Here is a 14,407-nt window from a genome sequence, read left to right as displayed (position 1 = left end):
GGAAGTTTTCCTTGTCCTGACAGATCAATGTTCCAATGCACTCTCCAGGCTGCATGCACTTCTTCCTGCCTCTTACCAAAGCCCTAACATTACACTGATGCGTGTGTCTGTCTTATTTTATTTTGCATGTTCGTCACAGTATTCCCAGTATAAATAACTGGGAATGGCCCAGAGTAGGTGTTCAAAAGATGTTGAATGAACAAATACAGTAACAGTCATCATCACAGTGCTCACACAAAATAAGGAATTGAGTGAGTAAATGAGAATAGTCATAAGACAAAATACTGCACTCAAAAATTACAGGACAGAAGACTAAACATATGGAAATTCTAGAGACGGACAGTAGTGGTGGTTGCACAAAAATGTGAATGTACTTAATGCCACTGAACTGTACACTTAAAATGGTAAACAATATATATATTTCACCATAATACAAAATAAATATATTTTTTAACATTAATGATTAAAATACTTAGCAAAAAGAGCTTCAAAATATATCATACAACTTCTGTAGGAAAATACATTGAGTACCAGAAAAAAAGGAAAACTACAAAGGTATATACCAAAATAGTAACAGTGATATTTCAGGTAGAGATATTAAACATTTTCACTTCCCTCTTTTAACGGTATTTTTCTAAATATAATGTGTTTCTACATTAAACACTTTATTTTAAAAAATTACAATTTTTGAAAACAACTGTAATTTACCATTCTTGTGGACATAAAATGACTCTCAGTATGAGACACACTCTAATTAAATGTTTCCTTTTGAAAGTGAGGATCCAGGAATGCAGCCGGAGGTAAGTGAGTACTTGTAACAAATGGCTCTCACCTTCCGCTGTTGCCTTTCTCATCCTCCTCCTCTTCATTATCTGAAGCTAAGAAAGGAACTGCAGCCAAATCTTCCTCCTCTGCCCGGATCCGTCCCAGCAGGATGAGACCATGGATTTTACAATCAATTCCTGAGCTCCTGCACTGCTTTATGGCAATTTCAATATACCTGTGATACTAGACACAAAAAACTTTGTAGAATCAAGCATATTAGATCCTCTAACTGGAGAGCGGGGTGTGTGAGACATGAACATGTACACACAGTTAGAGCTCCTTTACTTCAGTTCTGGAAATACCAACTGAGTTACTCAAAGTTAATGCAGCCACATCTGAGTAATGTTTGCTTCAAAAGAAGTGATCAACTCATCGAGATGTCTACCTGAGGCATGAGACACTCACTGATTTTCTCCCTAAAAGTTTTAAATAGGATGACAGCCTTACTGAATGACTGCAAACTCTTCTGTCTTAGAGCTTTCTTGAACCAAGATGCCTTAACTAAGGAAGAGATAAAATGTCAAGTAGTAACAGACCTTTCATCCTTTTTAAAACATAAAACAGATTTGAATATACACAAATTAGAACAAATAGTACAAAGAACTCCATGACTCCATGACCCAGCTCAACAGTTACCAACATGTGACCAATCTTGCTCAGATGTGGATTATCATTTAAAAATTCTAGGCGGCCGGGCGCGGTGGCTCAAGTCTGTAATCCCAGCACTTTGGGAGGCGGAGACGGGCGGATCACGAGGTCAGGAGATCGAGACCATCCTGGTTAACACGGTGAAACCCCGTCTCTACTAAAAATACAAAAAACTAGCCGGGCGAGGTGGCGGCACCTGTAGTCCCAGCTACTCCGGAGGCTGAGGCAGGAGAATGGTGTAAACCCGGGAGGCGGAGCTTGCAGTGAGCTGAGATCGGCCACTGCACGCCAGCCCGGGCGACAGAGCAAGACTCCGTCTCAAAAAAAAAAAAAATAAATAAAATAAAATAAAATAAAATAAAATAAAATCTAGGCATTATGTTGTTTCCAAACGTCAGTATATATCACTGAATTAAGGAGGTTTGGGTTTTTTGTTTATTGCTTTTTGTTTTTTTTGTTTTTTTTTTTTTGAGATGGAATCTGACTTGTTGCCCAGACTGGAGTGCAGTGGTACAATCTTGGCTCACTGCAACCTCGGCCTCCTGGGTTCAAGCAATTCTCCAACCTCAGCCTCCTGAGTAGCTGGGACCATAGACGCGTGCCACCACACCTGGCTAATTTTTTGTATTTTTAGTAGAGACAGGGTTTCACCATGTTGGCCAGGCTGGTCTTGAACTTCTAACCTCAGGTGATCCACCTGCCTCAGCCTCCCAAAGTGCTGGGATTACAGGCATGAGCCACCGCGCCTGGCCGGAATTAAGGAGTTTTTTGAAAAACATATCCACATTGCTATTATCATAGCACAAACAATAATTCCCATATCATCCAATATGCTACAGTCATCAAACTTTTCTGATTATCTCATGTCATTCTATTGTTGCCTCATTCAAATCAGAACACAAGCAAGACCCAACCTTCCTCTGTTCTGCCTTTGCCATGCATTTAGTGGAGCTAGTCTATTTGTCCTGCAAATGTCCCACACCACATGTGGCAGACATTCTTCTCCCCTGGTATGCATGCCTGTTGTGGTATTAACAACATTCCTCTATCCCTGTATTTCATGTGAACAAAGAGGGATGTGTCTGGAAGCGCACACTAACAATTACTTTTTATTGCCTAAACGACCTGATCAAACCTCAAGATCTACCATTTCATAGGAAATACAGGTTGACCACCGCCACAGGGATGCAAAAGCCAAGCTGAGAATATAAAGAATGCTACGGGAAAAAATTACTGTTTCTTTTTTCTTTAGCAAGGAAAAAAAAACCAAGAGAGGCTAAAGTGTAGTGTGGAATGCAAACATCATCTGAATCAAGATTCACACAAACCAACTGCAAAAGGACGTTTACAAGATAACTAGGAAAATCTGGACACTGACTGGATATTATATGACATTAAAGAGTAATTGTTGGCCGGCCGCGGTGGCTCACGCCTGTAACCCCAGCACTTTGGGAGGCCGAGGCGGGCTGATCACGAGGTCAGGAGATCAAGACCATCCTGGCTAACACGGTGAAACCCCATCTCTACTAAAAATACGAAAACAAAATTAGCCGGGCATGGTGGCGGGCACCTACAGTCCAGCTACTCGGGAGACTGAGGCTGGAGAATGGCGTGAACCCGGGAGGCGGAGCTTGCAGTGAGCCGAGATCACGCCACTGCACTCCAGCCTGGGCGACAGAGCGAGAACCATCTCAAAAAAAAAAGTAATTATTAGAGGTGTGATAATGGTATCAGGGTTATATTTTGTTAAGCCCTGTTAGAGATGAATATTAAAGCAAGTGCTCCTGAAATAAGATCTTGCTGAGGCAGGGAAGTGAGGTGGGAGGCAGGAAGTGAAACATGACTGGCAAAATGTAGATAAATGTTGAAGCTGGGTCACAGGTTTGTGGGGGTTCCAGCATACTTTCTATTTTTGTTTACATGTTAGAAAATTCCTGGCTAGATGTGGTGCCTCATGCTTGTAAATCCCAGCACTTTGGGAGGCCAAAGTGGGCAGATCACCTGAGGTCAGGAGTTTGAGACCAGCCTGGCCAACATGACAAAACTCCATCTCTACTAAAAATACAAAAATTAGCCGGGTGAGGTGGCGGGCACCTGTAATCCCAGCTACTTGGGAGGCTGCAGCAGGAGAATTACTTGAACCCGGGAGGCAGAGGTTGCAGAGAGCTGAGATCTGCCACTGCACTCCAGCCTGGGGGACAGAGTGAGATTCAGTCTCAAAAAAAAGAAAAGAAAATTCCATAACAAACTACTTGTATAGCAAGGGCCATGCTTAACATTCAGTGGCCCCACATGAATGGTATGTTCTAGTTCTTTGGTCAGTTGGGGACATGCAGGTTAGGTCAGGAGTTTTCCATTTACTCACAATGCTTCGTATTTCTCATGTACATGACATACACTAAATATCACAGGATAAATTGTTTTGAATTGAAAATTTCTTGAATTAAAGTAAACATACCTTTTATGAATTATCTCAGTTGTTGATTTAATTAATTAGTTATTGGTTTGGTAAAGTAAAAATATACTCTGAACTACATAACTAAGGCACTCTACAGGCTGTATTCGGTTACACTGTAATAAGTTACCAGTAAAATGCATTAAAATTCAAGATTAATTTTTTCAGAAAAATTCAATATTCTCTTTCATTTTTATAATTTGCCAATTTCTTCACTTATTAGCACCACTGGTATTGACTATAATGAATCAGTGTATTACAAAATAGTTCAATGACATTCCAGAATAAATGGTGACTATAGTGAATGTACTACATATTTCAAAATAGCTAAAAGAAGATTTTAAATGTTCTCACCACAAAAAAGTGATAAATATTTGAGGTGATGGACACATTATTTAGCATGATTTGATCATTCCACAAAGTATACATGTAACAAAACATCACAGTGTTCTGCAAAAATATATGCAAATTATTACAAATTACTATTTGTCAATTAAAACTAAAATAAAACTTTTTTAAAAATGAAGTTAGCTGCATTTAATAATTTAAAAATAAACTCATCTGTTATAAACTTTAAATGAATACAAAAATCAACTACTTGATATTTTTATCTGCTATCATTCTATTTAGTCTACACAAGACAACAGTATAGATAGTACAAAAATCTGTCTTAATTTGTCTTATTTTACATATATTCAATGTATTAAAATCGTGCTGACATCGTATGTGGACAGATTAACTGAAAATTTGAGAGACAGAGAATTGCTGATCTGTAGTACATGGGTACCGTTTAAAAGAACCTTCACTGACTTCTTCAAACTTTTCCAGAGATAAACTTAGACTCATTTTGACAGTTGCCTTATTACCAAAAAATTGCCACTCCGTGACAAGTTCAGCACTTGATGCCAATAGGTGTGACAACAAGAAAGCAACTTCAGCGTCACACATGTGGTCAGGAAAACCACCAGAAACTAAGAGATTTTTAATGAAAACCAAAGTGTTCAGATGCAAACAGCAACCTGAAATGCCTGATGACAACTTTTGCCAGGAGCACTTACCCAGCATACCTTTGCTACCAAAGAAAGTGAGAATGAAATTTATTTTGCTTCCTTTTCAAGCTGATCTGTTAAGCAGCAAATTCAAGTTGCGTAAAATAAGTTGTATCTTTTAAAGTGTCAAAATTTAAAACAGATAAAACTAATTATTTAAAGGGGGGAAAACTGGGCTCAATGCTAGCACAGAAATGGCCAAGTCACCTCCCTTGTCACTTGCAAATCATCCAAATGGAACACTACCATAGCTACTTACCTCTGTGCAGTCATTCAGAAGGGGCACTGTGGTGTCAGAAGGGTTAATATTGATTGTCTTTAGTTCAATAAGGTTATTCAGGGAATTTCCACCTAGGAAAAAATGGGTAAAGAATCAAACAAAGGCGTTTTTATTATAGAAGGTACTTCTTTTTAGGTAAACTAACTGAATTACCTGACACTACAACCAGGGACGGCATGTAGCTACTGTCAGCAGGATCTACGATCATTTTTAACCTATGAACAAGAACATCTGGGAAAATCTCCAAACGAATCCAGTGCTTTAGAAAAACAAAAATCACATTCTCAGTTAGCAAAATTCAGCTATATTTTAGCTACTACAATAGTATCATTGAAGCTTGAATCTACATGAGATTTTTTCAATATAAAATGTGGCATGAGAGAGAATTTTCCCTCACCCTAGCAGCAACAAGAATATTCTACCTCATTCTTTGATCATTAGAGAAGAGTCTCACTCTAAGCCCCAGAAACAGTGTATCTATATACTCCTGGCCTAGGGTGGTCCTTTTACCCACCAAGTGAGTGACAGAAAACACTAGAGTCGAGATGGAGAAAGGCCCTGTCCTCAAGTCTGACCTGTGTGCCCATGAGGTGCCCCTACGGGTTGGTGTAATCACAACAGCACTCCGATGTGCAACACAAATTTGCTAGACTATACTAGAAAAACTTCTAACCAGAAGCAAATCTGAATTCATACATTTTATGCGGGAGAGGAGGAAAAAAAGCCCGACCACATCCTCTATCAAGTGGTCAGTTAGATAAAATCTACTACTCATATTGTTTAAACTTGGATGGTATTGAACTCTGTAATTTTGAAATAACTTATAAATTAAAATATAAAGTGAGTACTGACAGGTGCTACCAGCAAAACTTTGCAGGCTGCTCAAAGTTCATTTTGAAAATGTACAAGGCAAAACCACCCGTGTGAAGGTGCCCGCTGCTGTGCCCCATCACACGCTACCTTTCCTTGCGACCCTGATGACTGCCAGCAGGGCTCGCTGCCGTCGATGAGACGGGATGCCTGGTTCACGGAGGACGACACGTTCAGGCTCTTCACCATGCGGGACCAACTGTCCAGCAGCATGCCTGGCTGGCTGCTGTGGCAACGCTTCAGCTGTTTTCCAGAACGGCCACAAAATACCGCAGACTGACCTATTTCGTGATGGTCAAAAAGAGAATTAACCCTTGCTGAACTGGGGAGAAAGAAACATCCTGATCAGGCGGTCAAGAATATTACATAGTGAGGAGCTTCTTTCTAAAAGAAAAATAGAAAGTTTCAACCTGAAAGGAGCTAATAAATGCCACAAATGGCTTCCCTAGTCAAGATATATTACACCAATTTATGAGATGAAGTCCACATAATGGTATGATTTATTCTACTAAAACCTCCCAGGAAACAACAGCAGATTAATATATTTCCAAACAAACAGGATACAAATAAGCTGTGGGAAAAGTTCAATAACAGCACTCACAAAAACCATTCTTATTAAAAATGCTTTTGTAAATAAATACAAGGCAAAAAGTAAACTGTAAAGTGCTTCCACTTTCATTAATGGCAAATCTGGAATTCAACTGGCATTCCCCATCGAGGACAACTACTAAAGCCAGACAGAACACTCAAAAATAAATAAATCCTCTTCAAACTATCAGAATTCATGAGATAATAAAGAATTACAAGGTCAGAACCACCGGAAGACTCGAGGCAAGTGGAGGTGTCAAGATGACACACACCATGGATCAGAGGCTGCTGTTCCCTGATGGCATCCCCAGGTTCCAAGCAAAGTCCCTGAGGGGGCACATTGCATTTCAACAGCTGCGTAAAGGGAAGGGAAAGGAACGGGGTCCAGAAAGACCAGAAAGGCTGAGGATGCCACAGAAATGCAACTCACCCTTGGAACCCCAACAGAAAATACCCCAAAAGTCAGGGTCAACTACGAAGGGTCTTTGGGTTTCCCTTTTTTTTCCTCAACAGATTGCAGCTCAGCATAAAATCACCTCGATCAATGAATGCTGATTAAGGTGAGCCCAGAGAGTCACTAACCTTTACCAAGTATCTCACAGAACAACCTTCTCTCCTCCATTCCTTGGAGAGTAACATTAGCCTCAAATTGAGTCAAGAAATAATTTTTTAAATACAATGTGCAGTGCATAATGACACATGTAGAGGCAAGAAAACGTGACTAAAAATTACCAGAAATGACAGGATAGAAACAGACCCACAAGGGCTCCATACACTGGAGTTAGAGACACAGACTTTAATATAATAACTATGCTCGCCGTGTTCAAAAAGATAGTATTTCAGCACAGAACCAAAAACTACTGAAAATAAAACAGAACTGATAAATCCAATAATTAAAATTAAGAACTTAATGAGTAAGTTAAGAACACACTGAACTCAGCTGAAGAGAAAGTAAAAATATCTGGAATGAAGAACTGAGGAGCAGAAGTTTAGAAAGCATAACAAGTAGGTAAAAGATTTGCAGGACAGAGGTTAGGCCTAACACAACTGAAAGAAGAGTCCCCTCCCAAAAAGGCAGAAAAGAGAATAGAGCAGAGGCAACATGTGAAGAAATACTGAAAGACAGAATTTTCCGAAACAGACAAAAGATGTCACGTCCCAGAAGCCCTACCAACCTCAAGAAAGATAAACATCTCCATGCACATGTAAAACCTGTGCAAGATGAAAACAAAAAGACCCTCTCAAAAGCAGACGAAGGAAAAATCAAAAGATTGATGGGCTTTAATGAATCACAATTAGACTTCCAGCCAACTTCAGGAGAAACAATATTAACCAAATTGCAGTGGAATAGTATTTTTAAAGTGCTGAAAGAAAACACCTAGCAAAAAGACTTTTCAATAATAAAGAAATACATTTTCAGACATACAAAAATACATAATTTGTAACCAACAAAGACACATTTTTAAAAATATTAAGGGGTATTTTCAGGCAGGAGACAAACAGTATAGATGGAAAATTAAAGAGGAAGAAAAAAGTGGAGAGAAATTACAAAGTATGCAGAAAAATCTAAATGAATATTGACTACATAAAAATCATCACATGCCCTGCATGTATTGTTTGATCCTTTGACTTTTTTTATTTTTTATTCATTTTTTTTTTGAGACGGAGTCTCCCTCTGTCACCCAGGCTGGCGTGCAGTGGTGCGATCTCGGCTCACTGCAAGCTCCGCCTCCCGGGTTAACGCCAGTCTCCAGCCTTAGCCTCCCGAGTAGCTGGGACTACAGGTGCCCGCCACCACGCCTGGCTAATTTATTATATTTTTTAGTAGAGATGAGGTTTCACCATGTTAGCCAGGATGGTCTCTATCTCCTGACCTCATGATCCGCCTGCCTCGGCCTCCCAAAGTGCTGGGATTACAGGAGTGGGTCATGAGGTCGGGAGATCGAGACCATCCTGGCTAACACGGTGAAACTCCGTCTCTACCAAAAATACAAAAAATTAGCCGGGCGTGGTGGCGGGTACCTGTAGTCCCAGCTACTCGGGAGGCTGAGACAGGAGAATGGCGTGAACCCGGGAGGTGGAGCTTGCTTGCAGTGAGCCGAGATTGCACCACTGCACTCCAGCTTGGGTGACGTGAGCCACTGCACCTAGCTGATCCTTTGACATTTTATGAACATTTTCTGTGCACCTAAAAGAATGTCTTCCATAGTTCTGTTAGATGTGTATTTGTATAAAATGTATAAAATTTTAACTGGATGCGGTGGCTCATGCACATAACCCCAGCACTTTGGGAGGCCAAAGTGGGTGGACAGATCACATGAGGTCAGGAGTTCAAGACCAGCCTGGCCAACATGGTGAAATCTCACCTCTACTAAAAATATAAAAATTAGCCAGGCATGGTGGTGGGAGCCTGTAGTCCCAGCTACTTGGGAGGCTGAGGCAGGAGAATCGCTTGAACCCAGAAGATGGCAGTTGCAGTGAGCCAGGATAGCACTACTGCACTCCAACCTGGGCAACAGAGTGAGACTCCGTCTCAAAAAAAAGAAAAAAAAAAAGTTAAATATGTTAAGAACATATAAATCAGAATGAAGATAAATGATGTCAAAGAGAACTAAGGTCTTTGCATTGTTTAGGAGGAGAATATACTAAATAATAATAGATTTAAATGAGTCAAAAATAGATGTTATAATTTATATCTTAAGTAACTACTAAAACTAAAAATGTATATAACAGATACACTCCTTACAGACAGAGTGAGACTCTGTCTCAAAAACATAATAATTAAAAAAAAATACAATAGTTAGCTGAGCTTGGTGGCACAGGCCTGTAATCCCAGCTACTTAGGAGGCTGAGATAGGAGAATCGCTTGAACCCGGGAGGTGGCGGTTACAGTGAGCCAGGATCATGCCACTGCACTCCAGCCTGGGCAACAGAGTGAGACTCTGTCTCACAAAGGAAAAAAGTGATATATGCATACAGTGGAATATTATTCAGCCACTAAAAAGGAGAACGTTCTGACACATGCTACAATATGGATGAAGCTTGAAGACATCAGGCTAAACACAAAAGGATAAATCTTATATGGTTCCATCTAGATGAGGTGTCTGGAGTGGTCATATTCATAGAGACCAAAGTCAGATTCAAGGTTACCAGGGGTGAGGTAGGGGGAAGTAGGGCAGTTAAATTGCTTACTGGGTATAGAGTTTTTCATCAGAGTGGTGAAAAGTTTTGGTAATAGACAGCTGTGATGGTTGTGCAACACTGTACTTAAGGTACTTAATACCCCGAATTATAAACTTCGAAAATGCTTAAATGGCTAATTTTAAGTTATATGTATTTTGCCACAATGAAAAATATAATAAAAGGTATATAAATTTTAAAACTCACTCTCCATCTAACCAATTCCACATGCCATGCAACTAAACAGTGACTAGTTTCTTGAGATTCTTTTAATGTTTTTTAATGGAAATACAAGCAAACAAGCCTAGTTATTCTATGTCTTTCCTGATACGCCATCTTGATTTTTTTTAAAAGCCAGCCAGTCATCAGTGGGTAGGACTGTCACTTCCATTTCACTGTACTCACTCTACAGAGTTCACCGAATACACAGGAACCTTAAAATAACAAATTCCAATACACTGTGGTCCACAGTAAGAACTTCTTCATTAATATTCGGTGGAAGAGAGAATATAAACATTCTGCCATACCTGGTTCATTTATTCTGCCAAATGTATGCCTGGTATTGTGTTTTTTGGTCTTGAAACACGTTTCACAAAAATCAAAGTCATCACAGTTTCTGCATTTGAATCTGGATCCATTGATAGGAAACATCTGACATCCATCACACCTATTTGTAAAACAGCAACGGAGTTAAGAAAGGTCATTTATTAAACTTAATTCAACAGAAAACCATTCGTCCCAAAGCAAATCTAGCAATCATAAAAACAACTCACGTAACCCCAGGATGAATACTGGGGACCAACTCCATTTCTGACAGCAACCCAGTCCAGTGAGACTGCTGGGGAAAGTCGACAATGATATCTTTTCCATTGGCACTGAAAGCTAGGACAGAATAGAAATCACCTGATCCATCTTCCTCTTCACCAATAAAACCTGAACCTAAAACTGCACCTAGCCATGTCACACAACATTGTAGTAATTTGTTTTTTACAGAGAGTATATCTTTTAGAGATAGGTACTAAAATACTTATGGATGAAATAATACATGATGTCAGTGACTGGTTTCAAAATAATCCCAAGAAGGGAGCATGAATAATTTTGGCCGTGAGGTGACGAATGTCAAAGCCAGGTAACGAGCACATGGAGGTTCGTTGTAAACTACATTCTTTACTTTTGTATTAGATTTAAAACAGGACATTTTGGTTTTTAATTCCACCAAGTCAACAATTCCATATACCACCTTTGGTATCTCAGGGAATAAAAACCACATTAATAAAGACTTATTTTGTCCTTTGATGAGAGCAATGTGTCACTCAAAACAAAGAAACCAAATTCTTATTTTTAAAATTTGTCGTTTTGATTTGCAAATACTTTAACAATCTCTTAAGCAAAGAACAATGTTTAAAGTAAAATATTAAATAATCCATTTGTTCTTATGTAACATGAGAAGCTCTAAGAACCTCTCACCACTGGGGAACCACCACCAATTGTGGCCATTTTCTAAGCGATTTGATGAAAAGAGAGCTTTCCACAAGGTTCAAACGAACAATCTCTTTATGGCATCAAGAGTTTATAAAACTATACACATACTTATTTCTCATGCAACTGTTAAAATGGACATAGTATACCTTTCAAAGTGTGCCACCGATTTGATTTGGAATCTCAATAGTATCATATTAAATATAATCTGAGAATTGTTTCCAGTTCCTAATTCTCATCATTAGCACATCTCCATGTCTTAAATTCAGTCCTAAATTTTTATATAGCATGAAAAAGAGAGCCAGGCGTGGTGGCTCACACCTGTAATCCCAACACTTTGGGAGACCGAGATGGGCGGATCAATAGGTAAGGAGTTTGAGACCAGCCTGGCCAACACGGTGAAACCCTGTCTCTACTAAAAATACAAAAATTAGCCAGGCATGGTGGTGGGCACCTGTATTCCCAGCTACTCTGGAGCCTGAGACCGGAGAATTGCTTAAACCCGGGGGCGGAGATTGCAGTGAGCCGAGATGGCCCCACTGCACTCCAGCCTGGTCAGTGGGGGAGAAAGAAAAAGCCGTCCTGACAGTCAGGAGCTGGCCTGTTAATGTCAGTGTTAGGCCATTTCACAGAACAACTGACAGGACAAGTTTACAGAACACCAGCATCAGACAAGGCCACTCTGTGACTGATGGATCAAGGCACAACCAAAACCCCTCCTTAACCATGTATGATTAAAGTCGATTCTAATCCAAACCACAAACAACCACAAACCACCACACAGTTCCCTATCTGGTGATATGAATGACTGCTTCCTTACCAATCACGACTTTAGCATGGCTCCATTCTTTCTGCCTGCTAGGTAAATTTATTAAGACACCCTGTCTTAGAAATACCCCTGCTTCTTCGACCCCTCCCCCAAATACCCAACATAAACTTCATTAGTCCTCACTTACTCCCTCTGATGGAGACACCCATTCCCCAAGGTGTGTGTTCTCCTGCCCTGCAATGAGTTAATATTAATAAATCTGACTGTTTCACTGCAGGTGAGTTCCTCAGTAGCCTTTGGCAGAAGGCACTGACAAGCAAAAGAACACTCTATCCCTTTCCTCACACTTGTTTTCTTTCTTGTGTGCTTAAACAAAAAGAAATACTGAGTACACATGCGTTAATGAAAAGTTAACATCAGGAATTTTATGACCCAGATAATATTACCTTTCACAACCCCCACACTCTGATGAGTCACAGATCCCCACTTGTATTTCGGTGTGGCAACAGAGGCTTTGACCCGCACTTTATCACCAATCTTGATGTGAGAAGAAGAACTTGGTGGAGGATAGCCTACAGATTTCAATAACAGATCATTATAATCAGCATTCATTTATAGGAATTCTGTCTCTAAGAAAAAGCAAAAGCACTGAACAAAGAATGTGCTCACCTATAAGTTCCACATGAATGTACCTAACCCAGTAGGTACCCCCTTTCTGCTGCCAGTCACACTGCACGTTGAGATCATGCAATCCATCTCTGTCCAGCTTGATGACTTTGCCAACATCGCCTTCACACACTTCTTCATACGCTCGGCAGCATCTAACCATCATTCCCACCTAGAATTAAAACGAAATTGGACATCCAGTCCATCTGCACACAGGTGAAATGAGTCATGATAAGTGGTATTACTCTATTATTAATAAAGAATTTTGATTGGGCATGGTGGCTCACATCTGTAATCCTAGCACTTTGGGAGGCTGAGGCAGGAGGATCGCTTGAGCTCAGGAGTTTGAGACAAACCTGGGCAACATAGTGAAATGCCATCTCTACCAAAACTACAAAAATTAGCCGGGCGTGGTGGCGCATGCCTGTGGTCCCAGCTACTTGGAAGACTGAGTTGAGAGGACTGCTTGAGCCTGGAAGGTGGAGGTTACAATGAGCCAAGAGCACACCACTGCATTCCAGCCTGAGTGACAAAGTGAGATCCCAGCTCCAAAAAAAAAGAAGAATTTCATCTAGCACCCAGAGTGCATTCTAAGTATTACTTAATGCTAAAGTGAACAGAAACTCTTTAGAAAACTGGCTGGCTTTGTGTCTCAGGCAGGAAATATATAGGAAGAGCCTGGATCAACTTGTGTCATAAAGCAAGAGAGCTTTCAAAGATTACGAGGTTCACTTAAAAGCATCCTCTGATCATCAAAAACATAACAGTGGAAACATCACACCCTAAAAGCCAAGGATTGGTCATCATGATAACATGGAAAACAAAGCTTCCTGGTCATCTTTACACACAGCAGAACACCAATGCATCACTCTGAAAACTGATAAAGTCTCCCTATATTATCAAGAGTAACCAAGATTAATAACAAAGCTTTTTTCCCAGAAGAGAATTCCAGCTAACGAACACAGAAAAGATGAAGTTAGAAAATCACTATGGTGCAGCCCCTAATGATAGGTCTAGCTGATGACACTAATGCCTACTGGAGCTATGAGATGGACAATTAATACAGAATGTCATCAAGGACGGAGCAGGCTGACAAGACCTCACCCACCCAAACCTGTTTGCCTGTTGAGAAGGGGCAGGAGGGAGTACATGCCTATGAAGCTTCCTGCCTGAGATTCGGCCTGATCCAACCACACTCCAACCCTAACTCCTACTGTATTGGAGAAACAGGGAGACAGGAAGATGTTAGCCAACACCACAAAGAAGCCACCACCCAATCCAGACTATAAGACATTTGGAAGACATAGTTTCACCCACAAAGAAACAGCATGAAAGGAGAAGAAGGGAGAAGGAGGGTTACTATGAAATGAATGTTTGTGTCCCCCGTGAAATTCATGAAGTCCCAACTCCTAATGTGGTTGTATTAGGAGACAGGGCCTCTAAGGAGGTCATTAAGGTAAAATCAGGTCCTAAGAGTGGGGATCTGACCCAACAGGATTAGGGTCTTTATAAGAGACTCCAGACCAGGCACGGTGGCTCACGCCTGTAATCCCAGCACTTTGGGAGACCAAGGCAGGCAGATAACCTGAGGTCAGGAG

The 14,407-nt window shown here is 40.4% G+C and overlaps 1 protein-coding gene across 1 annotated transcript in view; it reads right to left on the bottom strand.

Moving 5' to 3' along the window:
• Positions 1-14,407, bottom strand: part of LOC104661520 (E3 ubiquitin-protein ligase HERC2-like) — a 228,152-nt gene that overhangs the window by 80,773 nt on the left and 132,972 nt on the right. The window contains 8 exon segments of the mRNA XM_030931658.1: positions 833-1,008; positions 5,237-5,328; positions 5,411-5,516; positions 6,218-6,408; positions 10,423-10,562; positions 10,669-10,777; positions 12,590-12,715; positions 12,813-12,981. Of these exon segments, the coding sequence (XP_030787518.1) occupies positions 833-1,008; positions 5,237-5,328; positions 5,411-5,516; positions 6,218-6,408; positions 10,423-10,562; positions 10,669-10,777; positions 12,590-12,715; positions 12,813-12,981 (1,109 nt within the window).

The sequence above is a fragment of the Rhinopithecus roxellana genome, chromosome 5, assembly GCF_007565055.1.
Source record: "Rhinopithecus roxellana isolate Shanxi Qingling chromosome 5, ASM756505v1, whole genome shotgun sequence".
In the NCBI taxonomy this organism is placed as follows: domain Eukaryota; kingdom Metazoa; phylum Chordata; class Mammalia; order Primates; family Cercopithecidae; genus Rhinopithecus; species Rhinopithecus roxellana.
The sequence above is the reverse complement of the archived record's forward strand: the minus strand, read 5'-3'. Positions and strand labels throughout refer to the sequence as shown.